Consider the following 17,031-nt stretch of genomic DNA (forward strand, 5'->3'; position numbering starts at 1 on the left):
ATCCCATCCCGTGATTTACGCTATTACTGACGATCGAGCACAAAGAGATCTGCCGTCCGAAGAGGAACGACGTACACAGAGCGAGCGAATCTCCAAAGCTGTCACTCCATGTCACTTCTAAGACACGGGAGATAGAAATCAGTGCTAACGCGTTTCTTTTCTCTCCGCTTTCATCTCTCCTCTCTCTCTCTCTCTCTCTCTCTAATGATCGAATACGCGATACTCCGCACTTCCCTGATATCGAGAATTAACACGTCACGGTGATATCGCAGATAATCTTCGGGCAATGTGTCGTTTTCGCAGGCCATAGTCATCTATCCGGGGGACTTTCCAAAAGGTCGTCTAGGGTCGTCCCGATTCGACACATTAACGTTGACAGCTTTGCGAGGGTGGAGAAACCGGAACTGATTATATACCTAGCGGCGTTCACTCATTGAACTTTCACCGCAGGCGCCGCGACATTCGTCATGTATTGCCGTTTAGCACGACGTGAGTCGTGTTCTAAATTTGTTGCGGCATCACGTAACAGCAACTTATATAAATCTTCCCGGCGCAAGCTCGCGCGTTGCTGAATCTTTCAAAGTTTATTCCCATAGAGAGAGGGAAAGAGAAAACAAATTGTATACAAGCTTCAAATTCATTTTTCCCAAAAGTGCAGTTTTCTTCGACCAAGAAATCGTTGGTATAAACCTTATATATCACTCAAAATTTGATAAAAAGCCATATTTCCTATATCCGCAAAGATACAAATTTTGAACCAAATAAGAAAATCTCGCAAAAATGGCAAATCTTATATAAATGTTCCGTAAGTTGAAATTATTTGAATTGCTCGAAGAAAATTATTTAAATGTTTACTTATTGCACTGTCTCAGCGCAACAGCATTCTTCTTGCAGCACGCGGCTTTATTATCCGCGGTTAGAGAAAGTGTGCCAAAGCGTGTCTCTTCCGGTGTACGCGTCACGTAGTACATTTATATACTTGGCAGAAAACGTATCTGCCGGTACGCTATCGCGGTGCCGATGCCGCTATAATTTACAAATATTATAACAATTTCGCATTTGTCAAAATATTAATCTGAACGCGCATTAGGATGCGCGTATCGGCGATACATCGGCGATGATATCGCCCGGCGACTCATAATGTTTATTAATAGTACCCATAAATTCGATTATCCGGCCTCGATTAATCCCATCTATCGCAGTCTTATTTGCGCTCGCGATTCAACAAATACCGATTATGATCGTGCCGTCGAATCGAAATTGCTGCCGCAATCAAGAAACATGATTCGCGGAATTTATAACCGAATTATGAAGCGATCGCTTGGTATTAATTATCAAATTAAACGCGGTGGCGCGCGAGCGAAACACATACATATATATGTGTGCACCTCCGTAAACAATTTAACGTTATAATTGGCGTACGTGAATATTTCCGCAGAACGAGCAGTTCGTGTTTGTTTACGCGTGCGCGTTCACTTTGACGTCTATCATTTATTTTAAATTAAAAACGAGGCAGGGAACAAACTAAAAATAAAGAAGAACTAAATTAAAGAACGAAAAGATTGAAGAAAAGAAATTGATTAGTCTATTTATATTCGCACGTTTGACCTAGGTGAGCACCTAGTAGTGCGGGGCACCAATTATTGCATAATTGCTGTAATACAATACGTGCATGATGTGTAAATTGTGTACATTATTTATTAATTAAATAATGTTAGGCTAAACAGAGAGACATTTCTTAGCATTTTTCGAATTTCTTGTTGATTCAATTATTAATTTAATTTACTCTTACATTTTATAACAATATTAAATTTTCAAATTATTGGGACGTAAATATATATAAGAACTAAGTAAGTCATTATATACGAAAACGTATATAACAACTTAACTAAGCTAATGTTAAAACATAATGCACATTTTACCATTAGCGTAATTACCCTGTTGCTTGAACTGTCTTGCTACATTATCTCCAGTTTCGAGAAGACAGAGCGTAGTCGACAGTGCGACAGCGAGAACTCTCGCTATCATTCGCTTACATAACAATCTCTATCTTCCTCCTTCACCGCAATGACCATTTTTGACCCCGATTTTTCTATTACCGCACAACCGTCTGTCCACATTCAACTTGAGTGAGTTTGCTAGTCTCCACATCAAGTAGCCGCTCTCGGAATATTTTTGCGAATTCTTTAACAAAGTAGGTGAAGAAAGCGGCTGTACGTCGCGAATGGACAAACATTTGTTCGCCCGACAATTGTTTAACTATTAAGAAAAGTGCCTCCGATGTCGAGAGGCAATGATGTATTTAAAAGAAAGATCCTTAAAAATAAATACCCGATTATATACGGATCTAGAATGTTTTCATATCGTATGATAATTTCTTTTAGGCACATTCGAAGTAAATGGATAAATTTGCATTGGACTTGTAGATTTTTATATTTCTGAATATATGGGAATATATCTGAGGTTTTTTTATTAACTTACAAGATTTCTGCTCTTAAAATCAATAACTCTCTCCATTTCTCTGTATATCTGTTATATATCTATGATTAATCGGATTAATAGAATTGTTTAAATTATAATTAACTGGAATAATTGCGAATTGAAGTAAACATGACAACACGATATTTTCCAATAATATAATTGACACAATTGGCGTTTATTTCTCTAATGATCTCATAATACACATTAAACAAGCTGTTATCAATTTTAATGATTTTATAACTGAGTCTATCTCCCTATAATAAAATCTTTCAATATCGCATTTATCCCAAACACAATTCAATATCACAATTATCGTAATTGATTGCACGTTGGATACACTTAAAACAGAATATAACACGAAACGACGTCGACGAGAAATCGGGACGAGGAATTAAATCTTCCTTCGGTATACGAAATTTTTATACGAACTTGTCTTTTTACATTCGATGTCGAAAGCTAAGCATACGCAGTACATGATCTTTCAACGTGTCTGTAGCCGAGAGGTGCGTCAGTTACACTTTGTTTCTATCCTCCTGGGAAGGGTGAGCGGCTATCCAGTCGAGGGCACGCTGAATGGCGGGCGGAATTTCCGGCGGGGGCGGCGGGGTCGGCAGATGCGCCCCTTGAAAAACGGCGCCATTCTCATCTGCCAGCCAGCCAAGATTAATTTTTTGCCCGTCGGGCGCGGTCCACGACGCCGAGCCGCGTACCTCCTCAGCCTCCTTGTCCTTCTGGCCAGAATTCTTCTGGACGCCCTGCTCCTCGAAAGTAATCCCGTTGGCGCTCTCCCATCTCAGGAAGTAGCTACCGTCCGGGCTGATGTCCTGCTCTTGCCTGACGATGGCTATCGGCTCATTTGCCGCCGATATTACTGCCGCCAGGCTCAGCAGGATAATTAAATGCGGATTCATCCTGGGGTAGGATCGAAGATAGATTAAGGATTCGTATAACGCTCGTGCATGGATCTGACGTTGCGCGCGTGTAAATCGGTATTAAAATTTCTATTATAAAGTTCAACTTATACCACTTTCTAAACAAAATTCATGAAACAATAGAAAAAATTTATAAATGTAACATCGCGGAAATAAAGAAAATTATAAATTTGTGATTTGCGCGAAGATTTAAGACTTTCGTTTATCCCGTATTTATTTAACATATTGAATTTTTTTGTAATAGCTGTGTACAGGTGTAATTTAAAATCGTAAATGAGAAGTGCATTGCAAACAATTTCGAAACTTTTGTTGAAGCTTCTGAAATAATTATTACAAAAAAGCGATGCATAAGAGCAATTGCAATAGCGCCGTTTGAGATTTGACTGACAGAGGCGGATTTCTGCGCGACTCTTACCTCAACTGCTTCGTTTTCCAGATATTGCGTGCACGGTACTACTGACGAGCATTTATCCACCGCGTCCTCCTTTTATAGATAGCAGTGCCCTGTGCTATCGGCGTATTGCTTCAAATGCCACGATGATACCGGTTCGAACCTTTATTATAGACCGCTGCGCACCGCAAAAGAAAACCCGTAAGCCTTTTATACCCGCGCTTTTGTATTCCATAAGACGTCATATCGCGAGTCGGAATTGGAAAAGTTCTGCGCTTCTGTCGCTGCGATTTTGTCATTGCCTCGTTTATCATTACTTTATTACTTGCTACCATTAATGTTTCAAACGCGACGATTATTTTTTTGGGTTTCAGCAAGAAAAGAGACGTTACACGAGCGAAATCTTACGTGCGATTACAATGAAAATTTTCAAAATTTCCTTTAAACTTTATAACTTTCTGATTAATTAGAAAAAGTTTATAACATGTCGCAATTGTTTCGCGCGCGTTTCCATACAAAGATGCATAAATGGAGTTCAAGTACGTTGCAAATGCACGTAGTGTTTTAACCTTTGAAACGTACGTTGTATATCCAATCGTTTTTCCTCGGGATTCCTTTCGCGATCGATGTGCATCGCGCTCGGATGATTTTTTATCGTTAACGCCCGACAGCTGCGACATACGATGGGTCGTTAGCTCATCGTTTATCCCTATGCGAGTCCTTTTGTTGCAATTTTCGTATACATCCAGCTTTTTTGCGGTCATTTATATTCTTTTTATAACCACGCCTTTTATTAAGCGTTAATCAAGTGATATACTGCCGCTCCCATTTCTTAACAGTTCATTCGCGCATTTATTGAAATATGCTTCTCGCACATTTATTGTTGTTTTCGGAAATATTAATTTAAAGACAATTCACATTTTTTTTTCGATTTTTTGCCTTTTTCTAAAAATAAAGAAAATCGAGAAAAATGTATAGAAATTGAATCTCAATTTTAAAGTTAATATTTATGAGGATGCGACAAGTTTTTCAGACAAATAAATTTTTCAGACAAATTTTATATAGATTATTTGGAACGGCAAAGAATATATTTGGAGAGCTACTTTAAAATTGCTCATCAATTCTCAATTTGAATTGATCCTTCTAATTGATTCGAAATAAAATATTACAATAAGTAATTTTGTGAGAAATATTATTAATTATTTATTCTTTATTTAAAATTAATCAATCTTATATATATAAGAAGATAATTGGAAATAGCTTCTGCAATAATCAAGATGGTTTGTAGTTTGTAATGTTGAACATTAAAAACAAAATGTAATTATAATATTTGATACAGTTTATTAGATTTTTACGTAAGAATGTATATGAATTATGTAAATATGAGCCGCGCATACCGAGTTACGACGAAAAACACACAAGCTCAACGAAAGCGAGATAGTCGAAACAGCTATTCGTTATCGAAATAGTGTAGGTAAATGCGATGTATTATCGCACAGAAAGAATTATGTCACGTTTATTGGACGTTTCATTTTAGCGGTTTTCTTCGATCGCTTGCGTAATGCAGTTTCATTACTCACTATTGAATTACCTTGTCAGTTGCCATAAATGTACCTGATACCCGTAACAGGATACGCATCTCGTAGCGATATTTCGCAGAAGGATCGTTAAAATCGAAGCCGGAGATTTCTCGCGACACTCTTTGCAATATAATAGTACCGCGCGATGCGAGTTATCAGTCTTTTTATTTAACACTCATTGTTGGAATATGAGGCTCGCTGGCAGATATGCCAAGCGCGCGCGTGCGCGACGATGCAACATTCACTCCTGGAGGATGGGCAGATTGAAAATCTGCACGAGGCAAAATTGCATAATAACGACGCGATGCCGAAGACGTACTCGCAGTTTTTAACCTTTCTGCGGCTCGAGAGCGAGCGACACAAAGAGGAAACACTTTTACGGCGTAAAACACGCGCGCGCGCGCGCGCGTGCTTCGCCCATTGTTTAACATTTGCTTATACTTATGTCGTTTTACGGCCAATGTGAAGCACATGTAAAGCGAGGGCCTCTCCTCCGCGTTCTCGTAAAATTACCCGCGCGCACGCAATTCTAAATGGCCGATATCAGAAATAACAGACTCGAGAACAAGCTCTGATCAAAAGTGGCTCACAAACTATTTTAAGCGCTTACGCCATTTTCTTTCTCGAGCGTCTTTACAAACTTTACTTCCAGACTATGATAAATAACAAAAAAATAAATCCGTAAGAGAATACGGGAAAAGTTTTAATATAAGATAGTAAAAAAGAAATAAAGTTTTAGAGAGTAATATAAAATTCAAATATTTTATCGCAATCTGTTAAATAAATATAAAAAAATATTTGAAGAAATAGTTTGAGTTTAATTGAATTATATACTGGTGACGTCGGTAGTGTTGTTCTGGCAGAAAAGAAACGGGGAGGCGGTGGAAGATATATAGAGGTGAAGCAACAGTAGTTACAATGAGATATTTCCAACTTGGGCAAAACGCTTTTATTTATATACAAAAATCACAAGTTAAGTATACATATATACTATTAACGTTCGACGCACGCGTTAAACGATTCGCACGCGCGTGTCGTTCCTCGTTTCTTGCGTGCGGAGGCGGCGCGCGTGCATCGGGGGCACGGGCATCTCTCTCCCTCGGTGAAACTGCTCGAACAGTGCGCTTTATTTTTTTTTTTTTTTTCATCTATACAAGATAAGATAAAGAATCATCTCGGGAGTACATGGCTTATTATATATCGGTGTCTCATGCCTTGTCTTCGTGTTACGTTTGTATCCTAGATTAATATACCACACTATTATTTATTTTTATGTGTTTGCGTTTCGAAAGCTCGGGGTCGGTTCTGTCCATGGCAAGCTGGCTCGGAATCAGGTCACGTTTGAGGTAAAGTTGGGCTGATTAACCTGCAACAGAAGGGAGAGACCGTGAGCGTGAGGAGGGAACGGCGCCTGAAATATTTAACGGAGACTCGGTATAGTACGGTAACATAGTTACAGGTAGGTAGACACTTTATTATGTGTATCCTGTGTACGTGCGGACAGAGAAATACGTGAGAGCACAATACAAACGGACTACGTGGAATGTATTTTGGTAAACTATAAATCGACGACATAAAGAGTATCTCTAACGTCCATTTCTAAAAGTGTAAATTAACTTTAATCTCGGTTTATAACTTACTTCTTATCTTCTTCTTATTCTTAGAGGTAGAATTTCTAATTTTAAGAATAAGAAAAAGATAAAAAGTAAGTTAAACCGAGATTAAAGTTAATCTACATTGGCAGAAATGGGCATAAGACGTATAACTTTAAAAGAAGTTAATAAATACGGAAGTTAAAGTATACCTAATGTTTCCGTCAATGCTGCAATGCAGATTAACTTTAATCTTGGTTTAACTTAAACGATTAACTTTCTAGTTCTGAGAATTAGAAAAAGATAAAACGTAAGTTGAACCGAGATTAAAGTTAATCTACATTGGTAGAAATGGACATAAGGCACATATACGTATATAGTGGAAGCGAGAGGAAAATTAAGTTTATATAGAGGGGCACCCGCGATTATACGTAACTTTTAATACGCGCGCTATTCTAAAAAAATATTCGTTTCGCGCTTCGCGTATCAGGATCTCTGATTCCAGAGGGGACTTTTATTTATCGACGAAATATGGAAGTCTTTCGGGCATCAACGACACGTATCGCCCGTAATCGGAGTAACCGGATTTTACTCCGTAAAAGCGGTTAACGTGCGCCGAAATTGTTTTCGTTCCCGGTGCTCGGTCGCCACAAAGATATTTTCGGTTCACCGGTGCGTCCGTATTCGGGCCAATTTCAATTTCGAGTTCGGGACCAAAGTGAATTAAACGATGCCGCAGCGAGTCTCGGTGAGCTACTGCCGGCCGCCGAACTGCGATTGAGTAAACTGATTTACCCCTCTCCCGCCCCCCCCCCGCTGTTTGTCGGAAACACAGAGGACGAGGCGTCGCTTGACGCACAGGGAAATTTAAATGGCTGCTTGATCAAAACGAGTTGCGGGAGAGGAAACGACGATCGGGATCGCCCGACGTAAATCAATTTCGCGGCAGAGGATCTGTCGCGGACTGTTTTTTTTTTTGCCGCCCGGCTTATCCCCCGGAAGTCGTGTGTCTTCCGCCGTGCGGTAATTCGGTTATGTCGGTCAACCGTTTGCCGTTACGCAGAAGAATCGCACGACGGAATTTCGCCCGGCGAGCGACGGGAAAGGGAAAAACCACGCGCGGTTTAATCGTCCATTCCAGACGGAGGCGCTTCTTCCAATTACGAAATTAATTAAACCTCCGTTCGGGACACAAAGAAACTTCATTTCTATCGCGCAGCGCCATGCGGTCACGCAAGCGATATCCCTCGAGGGGTAGAAACGCTGTTTCAAACACCGTGCCTTTTGAAGTCGCGCACTTGATTATTAATCCCCCTCCCCCCTTAATTGTGTCCCCAAGCTCGCGATAAATTTTGTACGATGACACGCGAGCATGTTTTATGATCTCGAATATTTCTCGTACATCGGTCAAAAATGTTTCGTCTTCGCTTTTGAAAATAAATACAACTTGGTTACACTAATTTTCTAAAAGTTCCCGCGCGCGTTTAGCCGTTTATTGTCAAATATATTAATTGAATGTTAAGAAAAAAATTTTTTGTTTAATAATACAAAGAGAAACACAAGATCGTCATGATATGTCTTAGTAGCCTAATACTATTTCTGCGTGTAAATTTTTTAATGTTCATGAGTCTCGAAGTGCGTTTTTAACGTTAAAGCCGAGACATCGACGAATATGTACTACTTGCGTAAATCGTATAATAGTACGTGAGACGCGAACGCACAAGTTTGGAACTTTCCATTAATTAATTGATATTTCATTATTCATCGAGTCTCACCTCGTCCCGGTGGTCTCTGACCGCCGTCGTCCTCCTCGGGATGAGCGGCGTTCCATTCGAGCGCCCTTTGGATCTCCGGCGGGATGGGCGGCGCCGTGGGGAGGTGGGAGCCCTGAACCTGGAAACCGTTCTCGTCCGCTAACCACGTGATGCTGACCTGTTGGCCGTCCGGAGCTACGTACGAGTCCGAGCCCTGCGAGACTACCGGCGTCTCTTGCTCCACTTGTTTCGGCTGGCCCGATTCCTGATGGCTGATCCCATTGCTCGTCTCGAAGCTGCGGGATAGGCGAACACGTGACACAGCGATAACAACATCAGGGAAATCTTTTTAATTATCGACATAATACGAATCTTCCATCCTATTGCTCTCTCTCGTGAGAAATTTAAATAAAGAAATGGAAAAAAATAGTTTAAAAAGCAAAAAAGATATAGAAATACAAATCTATAAGATTCTTCATTGTTCTTCGCGATATATAACTATATACAATTTTTAAAAATAAATATTAATTCTATAAAATTTAATTTCAAAAAATAAGTAAATACGTAACATACATTAGTAAAACATGTCATTTAAGATATTTTATTGTATTAAAATATTTTAATATACACAAAGATTAGAAAAGTTTAATATGTTATAATAACATATTAATTTAATAAAATAATTATTATTATAAAAATAATATATAAAAAATTTTATTTATATTTAAAAAATGATCTTTTTACACACTCTATCGAAGTGTATATTTTTACTATTAAAACAAGATATTCCACGAATGCAATTTATATAGCTTGGCAACTCAATCAGAGTGACAGACGAGAACAAACCGAATTCTTCTGTAATCGACGATCGTTTAAGCGATCGATTGATGAATGCACCCGCAATTTACGGATTCATAGGGGCGTCACGCGGCCTCGGATGGTATTAGATGGTACTAAAGAAAGAGAATAGACACGGTCGGAGGAGTCCTCGGCACAGTAGCGAATACTCCCACTCGCGCATGACAATGGAGTTATGCAGAAGGCAGATTGTCGTGGGCGACAATTGGCAGCCGCGCCGATAAACCGGTGCCATATATCCAGGTACCTGATGCATGCAGATACCTGCCGACCATCTCCGTATCGATTGTCTTCCTCGTGTACGATTGGTAGGCGAAAAGGATATGTATGTCCGCGTGGGTCGCGCGGAATGATCACGTTACAAAGGTATTTTTCGCGAAATCACTGCTTCGCTAATGACAGCGGATTCGTCGACGATGACATAATTTCTTGAATAATGGAGGAAAAAGTTTTTAACGAGATACCGTTCATTATCTCGCGGTGTTTGCTTCGCGCTCAATTAAATGGAGCATTATCTCTTTTAAGTAATTAAGGGAGCATTCTATTTTTGAAACGATTCTCAGACAGTGCTTGATCAAAAGCGTTTGAACGCGAGATTTATTAAAGCTGCATTAAATTACATATATTAAAAATATACTATATATATATATATATATATCGACATCGTAACCTACTTGTTGATATAATTGCCATCGAAGTTGACTTCGAGTTGCTGAGATGTAATTACCGCATCCTTATCCGCGCCACTTGACGGTCTTTGGGGTGCGCTCAATGTACCTGTCGTACAAAGTACGACCGCCACCAACACCTGTCAACAATTATTTTATGTATCGATTGTCCAATAATACTCTACGAACTAGTAGAATAAAAATTATTGAATTGTAGGATGGGACATTGTGACAAAATTTTAGAGAAAATCGCATTGTTTGCAGGCGCATATGTGAGCGCAATAAAGCTGCGTCAAAAGTCGCAGCTGGAACTCATGGAATTTGAACTTATCGCGATTTGCGAGCATAGAAAATCTACTGTTACCACACTGCCGCGTCATAGTCGCGCGCGTAACGTCGCTTTAATGCCCCAATGCTGATGGGCCAGAGCGTGAACACGAGAGGCGCATGGTTTTATTATCGCATCGAACGAGTAATTCCCGCGGTCGCGCTCACAATCATGACGCGTTGCCGCAACGAAAATCGTGGGATTTTCACGAGGACAAAAGACAAAAATGACGACCGAGAGAAAAAAAGAAGTCGCGATCCGTTCGATTACCGGTCGCGTCCAGCAATTCGATTAGTCCGCGAAATCTCTCGCAGGTCCCTTCGAATTTCCCGAAAGTCACGAAACTGATCGACAATAGTCAAGATCGAATCGCTCGAGTTTGCGCGTTTCGCTTGAGAATAAACGGGGACAATGGCACGTCGGTCCTCGACATCGCAAAACCTTTCGGCTCGTGTGCTCGAATATTCATAGAATTCGTGAAAGTACACGCGAAATAGGTCGGCCGTGTTGTATATACGTGCGCGGGGCACGGTTGCAAAGGGCACGATATTGCCGAGGACGATAATGCTTAGAAACTGCACGGCGCGGTTACGTCAGTTGCAAATGACATTATGAAATACGGCGTGTAATGACAGGACGAAAGTGGTGCCGAGCAACGCGCCCGTTTTTCTCATAAACGCGCGGAGTGAACGTATAATTTAATTCATTCACGAACTTCATCAGAGAGGCTTCAATCCAGCCGGGGTAGGAAAAGGTGGGAGGAGATGCATGGAGATCAGAAATCGTCGTGTTACAAATGTTACAAATGTCAACTGTTTCAATTTGTTTCGCCGTCGCTTCGTTGCTTCACCTGTTTAGAATCGGAATTTAAAATCGTAGAATTAAAAAATGTACAACTACATATTATATAAAATTGCCTAAGTGCCCTAAATTTTAAAATTGAGGAGTATATGTCTTACGAGCGTCGGTAAATTTATAATTAAAGTGTTATAAAACCCCTTGTGTTTTATGTTTTATCTTGTTTATGTTATTCAAAAATTTATTGCTTTTGCATGCATAAGTTTTAAAACTAACTATATTTACGAAAAAATTATTATCTATTAGATATATAGAGTAAACTATAAATCGTTATCACACGCATACGCTTAGGTATCATTTCTCCCCCGTTCGACGCGGATTCGTTCATTTCAAACTCGCGCAGTTAATTCCAATTAATAATAGTCGGCTCTGCAGATTTCAGCGCCGAACCAGATTTTTGAATTTCAATTTAAACACAGGCGAGTGCCACGCGATGAAACGCGCATCAGAGGATCGTTTCGATTGATTTCCCGTTAATCGAGCAACGAGCGATTAAAGAGCCGTCCGCGTAAAGCTCGTTTTGGATTAACGAAGCTGTCACGTGCAATTTACAATAGTCCATGATTTTCGTGCATCGCGCGCGTTAATCAACCGATAGAAAATCACTGGTGCATTCGCGAGCGTAATGCACAAGCGGGGGAAAGGGTTATCAAATCCTCCTCAGTCACCGCAATTTTCGTAACGGAGGTTCGCACTCGAATCTGCTGTAAAGTAATAACCAATTCGCGTTTTTTTTTTCTCATTTCTCGAGAAAAGTCAGGATTGAAGGAGATTTGAGAATTCGAGGTCTCTTAAATTGCAAGCATCTCGGCGGGATAATTAAACTCGTTAACCGGAAACTTTACAGAATGAAGCTTAATCCTTTCACATTCTCCATCCCCAATTCAGGGAGATCGATACTTTCGACGAGTATGCGAGGCGAGCGCGAGCCTGCTTTTGCGGCCACGAGAACTTTCGTCGAGAAAACTACTTATGCAAACGTGCTCATATCGAGGATCGACATTTGCTTTCCCGTTAACCGGCCAACCGGAGACCGCTAATTGCCTCTCGATACACGTAATTTCGAGGGAGACAGAAGGTCGACGTTGTTAATGATCGTTACGACGCGTTACGTCTTGAGGTGCCGCGAGATTATCTCATCTTCTTCTTCTTTTCTCCTCCTCTCTTTCGTTTCGAACGGTTGCGCGAACGCCGCGCCACGGGATTGTTTCACGCCTCGCGCTCACGTAATTGTTATAACTCGGCAAACGAATCGTTATCTAAAATGCTAATTATTATCATTATATTAAAGTGACCGAGAAAACGACGGAGTGCGGAAAATCTCCGTGGACGAGAGCGAGACGCGGCGAGGAATTATCGTCCGATGACAAGACGTGTCGTGTTGGAGAACCACCGGTTCTATGCAACGTGCAATAACGTGGCGAATTATGAAAGGAAGGGGGGGGAGGGCCAAAGGCTTCTTGCCGCCTATAACGTAAAGTCGCGCGGAAAATGCACGGTCGTTTGAAGCGCGTCCAACGTTGAAGTACCTCGCCGTGACTGATTTTAGCCGGCGAGATCGTTTGCGACATCGATAGCGGCTCTCTCGATGTCGTTTATCATTCGACGGCAAATCGAAATTATGCGTATACCGGCGTGTACGGCGAAACGAATTCAAGATGAAAATCGAGTTCTCTCGAAGAAAGTTCTCTAACGCGGTTTATAAATAGAATTCCGCTCGAGCCCTTCTCGTCGACAAGACAGATTCGAGAGGAGCGAAATACCTCTCTCGAACCTTCCATTCGCGCGCGAAAATTTGGTATAAATATTTGGCTTGGATTTTCTTCGAAAACCGAAGAGCAGATCGGAATTTCATGTTCGCCCTCGGGACGAGATATTCGAGATTGCTAATAACAATGTTGATCTTTACAACGTGCTTGATTACGTTGTAACGACGGTAATCAGAATTCGCCTTTCGTAAGCGTGGACGATGCTGTAATTTGAAAACAATCTCTCGCGATGTGGCCGATTGTGTTACGGGACGGTAATGAAATATGATTAGCGAGATATGAGACGGTGATTTTTCTGCGGCGCGGCTGCAAACCGCCTTCGTTGAAGATTACCGCGGAAATCGATATACTCGATGAGCTGACATTGAGAATTCCGATTTTAATGACGCTCCATACGTGCGAGCGAGAACACGCGGATATACGCTTCCGCTGCGTAACGTTATTAAATGCTGATCCGCCTTGACGGAATCTGCACGTCTATATTGATGTTTACGCATCGCATATGCAAACTGTTTGCATGCAATTAGAAATCTCAAGGTGTCGTCGAGTTGAATATAATTTGCGAATTTTTTTACGGATACCTCTGTGAAAATTTTATAATCTAAGTCAATTATCTGAGGCAAATATAAAACGTATCCAGTACACACGTATTTGGAATTCGAATTCAAAGATATAGTCTAATTTTGCATAAATTTTGTAACGTTATGAAATAATCATCATCACCGATAACCGTGCGAGAAACGTCCGCCGAGTTATTTCTTTCTCTCGACGACACAGACCGTCGAGTTAATGTGCGTACGCGTACCGAAACTCCGAGAATGCGCCGGCAATTATCATCTGTAAGGAAAAAGGTGTCGCCAAGAAGCGTATACGTTACGTGACATAACGCCTGTCAAGTGTCCCATTCGTTTACAATGGCAATTATATTCGCAATTCCACATTTATTCGGCATGCGTGCGCCGGATATGCCGCTTGCGTCACGCATCGCGAAGGGTATACCTCAAATGGCTGTTGAAGTTATTATTACCTCGCCCGGCGATATCCGGGCGCAGTGTTACGGAGCAACCCTCCCGAGTATGTAGAATAATGTAGAGGCGGCCATTGTGTGTGTGGGGGGACATTAAAGTCGCCTTAGCAACATAGAGCCATCAGGAGTAATGCGGAATCGCGAATTAGACGGCGAAGAAGCGACGACGACGACGTTGCAAAAGGATGAGGAAACCGTATAAAGAGCTGTACGCGCGGTTGCCTCTTGTCGCGACGACAAATATATTTTCATCTATTTTCTTATTTTTTGAGGAATCCGTTACGACAAATGGCATTTAATTCGATCGTATGTGCAAAATTACACGAGAGCATTAATTTATTATTACACTACGTCCGATTAAATCCCGACCGTCTGATACCAATCTTAGTTTTCGCGCGTGGTGAATATTGATTTCCGTGCTAGACAGAGCCGAATTTAGACGTTAAATGCAGGATAAGAATATAATCTACTGTATCTCGGTTGAACGCGGCCGCGAAAACGTATTTTGACTCTCGCGACTCTGTTCTCGAGGCACAGAAACGTTGCAACGAATTTAGAAGCTTCTCTCCATAACAAACTTCCCGTATCATCAAATTGAAGAGATAATAATATTTCAGTAGCGACGCAAGAGAGAGAGAGAGAGAGAGAGAGAAACGCGTTTTCTGAAATGTGACTTATAAAACGCACGACGCATTTTCGAATGTCGGTACAGCGATTCTCAGGTTTTAAGAAATTTTTCTCTCCCCGGCTCACGATCCGTCCTCGTGTACGACGCAGACATATATGCGCGCGATACACGTCGCTCTTTAGGAGTTGATATAGCGCGCACGGCGTAGTTCATATTTACTAATATACGAGAGCGCGCGGAGCCGGAAAAATTGCCGAAGTCGCGCAAAGTTTATCAATTCATTTCCGCGAACGATTTTCCCGTGAGAAATTCCGCTGATATCGGATGCGCGAGCCGGGGAATATCGGAGAGGATCGTTTAAATTTATTCCCCCGAGCGACGAGCCGGATAGAAAAAGGAAAATACGATAGTCTCTTATAATAATTCGCTGAAAAAGCGATTTAACGTTCTCCATTACCGATAAACTTGCAGTTCGCGTGCGACGCGAAATGAAATCTTGCTACACTAATCGTTCGAGACGCGAGACGCCTTTTTTCTTACATAGATTACGGATTGCTGACTGGGCATCATGATAATTCGCTTCAAAAATATTGAAAGAACATACACATTTGCGAGGAGTAAAAAAACTGCTTCGGAAAACGTTTAGAATTTTTAAGCATCTTTTTGAACCGTTCGTATAGTTTTGAGCAGATATCGAATTTTAACAAGAATGAGAAATGCAACACTCGATATTCATCGCGCCGATTTCTGTCATCTTGAAAACAGCATCAGATACTACGCACGTGTCGTTCAATCCTTTTGTCCGAGCGATACAAATTACACGATACGCGCAATATTTTCAAACCTATAGGCAAACCTATGGGCAACGTTCAATCAATTATAGCATATAATTGATAGCTTATCGCGGCAGGTTTAACCCGGTTGCGAAACGATGCTTTGCCGGGAGCATCGTTAATTATACGAATGCATATAACGTCAAAGATGTGCAACGAGACTTGCGCAACTCTTGAACGTCTCGCCAAAATGTCATCCCATATCGCTGCCGACAAATCGCGTGCGAGTTCGAAGGCGTCTGGTCTGGTCTGGTTCGGTCTGGCCCGACTTAAACTAATCTCATGACTGCGGGACGTCTGCTTGCCCGAGGGACCTGACATTCGTCGTTACCTAACGTCACCTCGCAAACGCGTTTCCGCGTAAGATTGATGAGTCGCGAATTTTCGAGGCAAATGTTCTCCCATTCTCTCTCTCTCTCTCTCTTTCACTCTATCTCTCTCTTCCTCTATCCTCTCCTCTTTCTCTCTTATTTGCACTCTCTACGTATTCTTGCGAAGAAAGGCCCGCTCGCGAACAACGATATTGGACCCAACTCGCGGCACTCCGGCGAGTAATATGCCTACCTTAATAGTGTACATAATCTCTGTCACACGGGCACCGAGACGACGAAGAAGAGCTTTGCCTGAGATGCAGATGGGTTGGTGGTGATACTTGTGCTTCTTCGTCAGACGCTTCGGCTCTTTATATACGCGACGGTGCCAACGTGGTGCAGTGAAAGGGGTCATCCCTGCCCTCCTCTTCACAATACACTTCTTCTGACCAGTGCATCTTCGGAAAAATGCTTAGGATGAATCAGGAGTGGAGACTCCGCACATTTTTTTTTCTTTCTTCCTCCTTCATACGTTCCCTCTTCTTCTCTAGCTTGTCGAGATCCCCACCTCCCGCCCCCCTCCACGTGTCGCGCGCACGTGAACGGTTCAGATCGATTCCGGTATGCTTCTCGATCGGACATCCGGTCCGCGTTCTTCGCGGAAGAAGGAAGGCGAGACACAAGGTAATCACGATCACTTGTGATTTTTATATATATTTAATTAACAATTGATCTGCAGATATTAAACAGTTAGATAAACCAAATTAATTTAAAAAATACGTCTGTACAGACAATTTAGAAACATAATCTTAAGTATATTATTTGTGAAACATTGCAGTTTTGGAACTCCTAAAAGACGAGCGCATTATTACTCGTTATTAAAATTGTTTTGGCTACGAGACATAATAAATAAAACTGAATGTAATTTTTCCACAACGAAAATATCAAGGAACCAGACTGACATTTTATGCATTAGACGTCTCAACTATTATCAACCTACTCATCGTAGATCGATGTCATT

At 41.3% G+C, this 17,031-nt stretch overlaps 2 protein-coding genes across 2 annotated transcripts; both read right to left on the reverse strand.

Moving 5' to 3' along the window:
* Nucleotides 1-2,934: 2,934 nt before the first annotated feature.
* LOC143896914 (endocuticle structural glycoprotein SgAbd-8) lies at nt 2,935-3,985 on the reverse strand. Its single transcript, XM_077405079.1, has 2 exons — nt 3,829-3,985; nt 2,935-3,393 (listed from the first exon to the last, which is right to left on the reverse strand). The coding sequence occupies exon 2, from the start codon at nt 3,390-3,392 to the stop codon at nt 2,994-2,996; it is 399 nt and encodes a 132-aa protein (XP_077261205.1). The 5' UTR covers nt 3,393; nt 3,829-3,985; the 3' UTR covers nt 2,935-2,993.
* A 2,323-nt stretch (nt 3,986-6,308) lies between these two features.
* Nucleotides 6,309-16,440, reverse strand: Cpr14 (cuticular protein 14). The gene is made up of 4 exons (XM_077405096.1): nt 16,264-16,440; nt 10,263-10,396; nt 8,752-9,026; nt 6,309-6,750 (listed from the first exon to the last, which is right to left on the reverse strand). The coding sequence occupies exons 1-4, from the start codon at nt 16,423-16,425 to the stop codon at nt 6,746-6,748; spliced, it is 576 nt and encodes a 191-aa protein (XP_077261222.1). The 5' UTR covers nt 16,426-16,440; the 3' UTR covers nt 6,309-6,745.
* Between the last annotated feature and the right edge of the window lie 591 nt (nt 16,441-17,031).

This window comes from Temnothorax americanus, unplaced genomic scaffold (assembly GCF_048541705.1).
Source record: "Temnothorax americanus isolate GAGA-0224 unplaced genomic scaffold, ASM4854170v1 Scaffold2, whole genome shotgun sequence".
Lineage (NCBI taxonomy): Eukaryota > Metazoa > Arthropoda > Insecta > Hymenoptera > Formicidae > Temnothorax > Temnothorax americanus.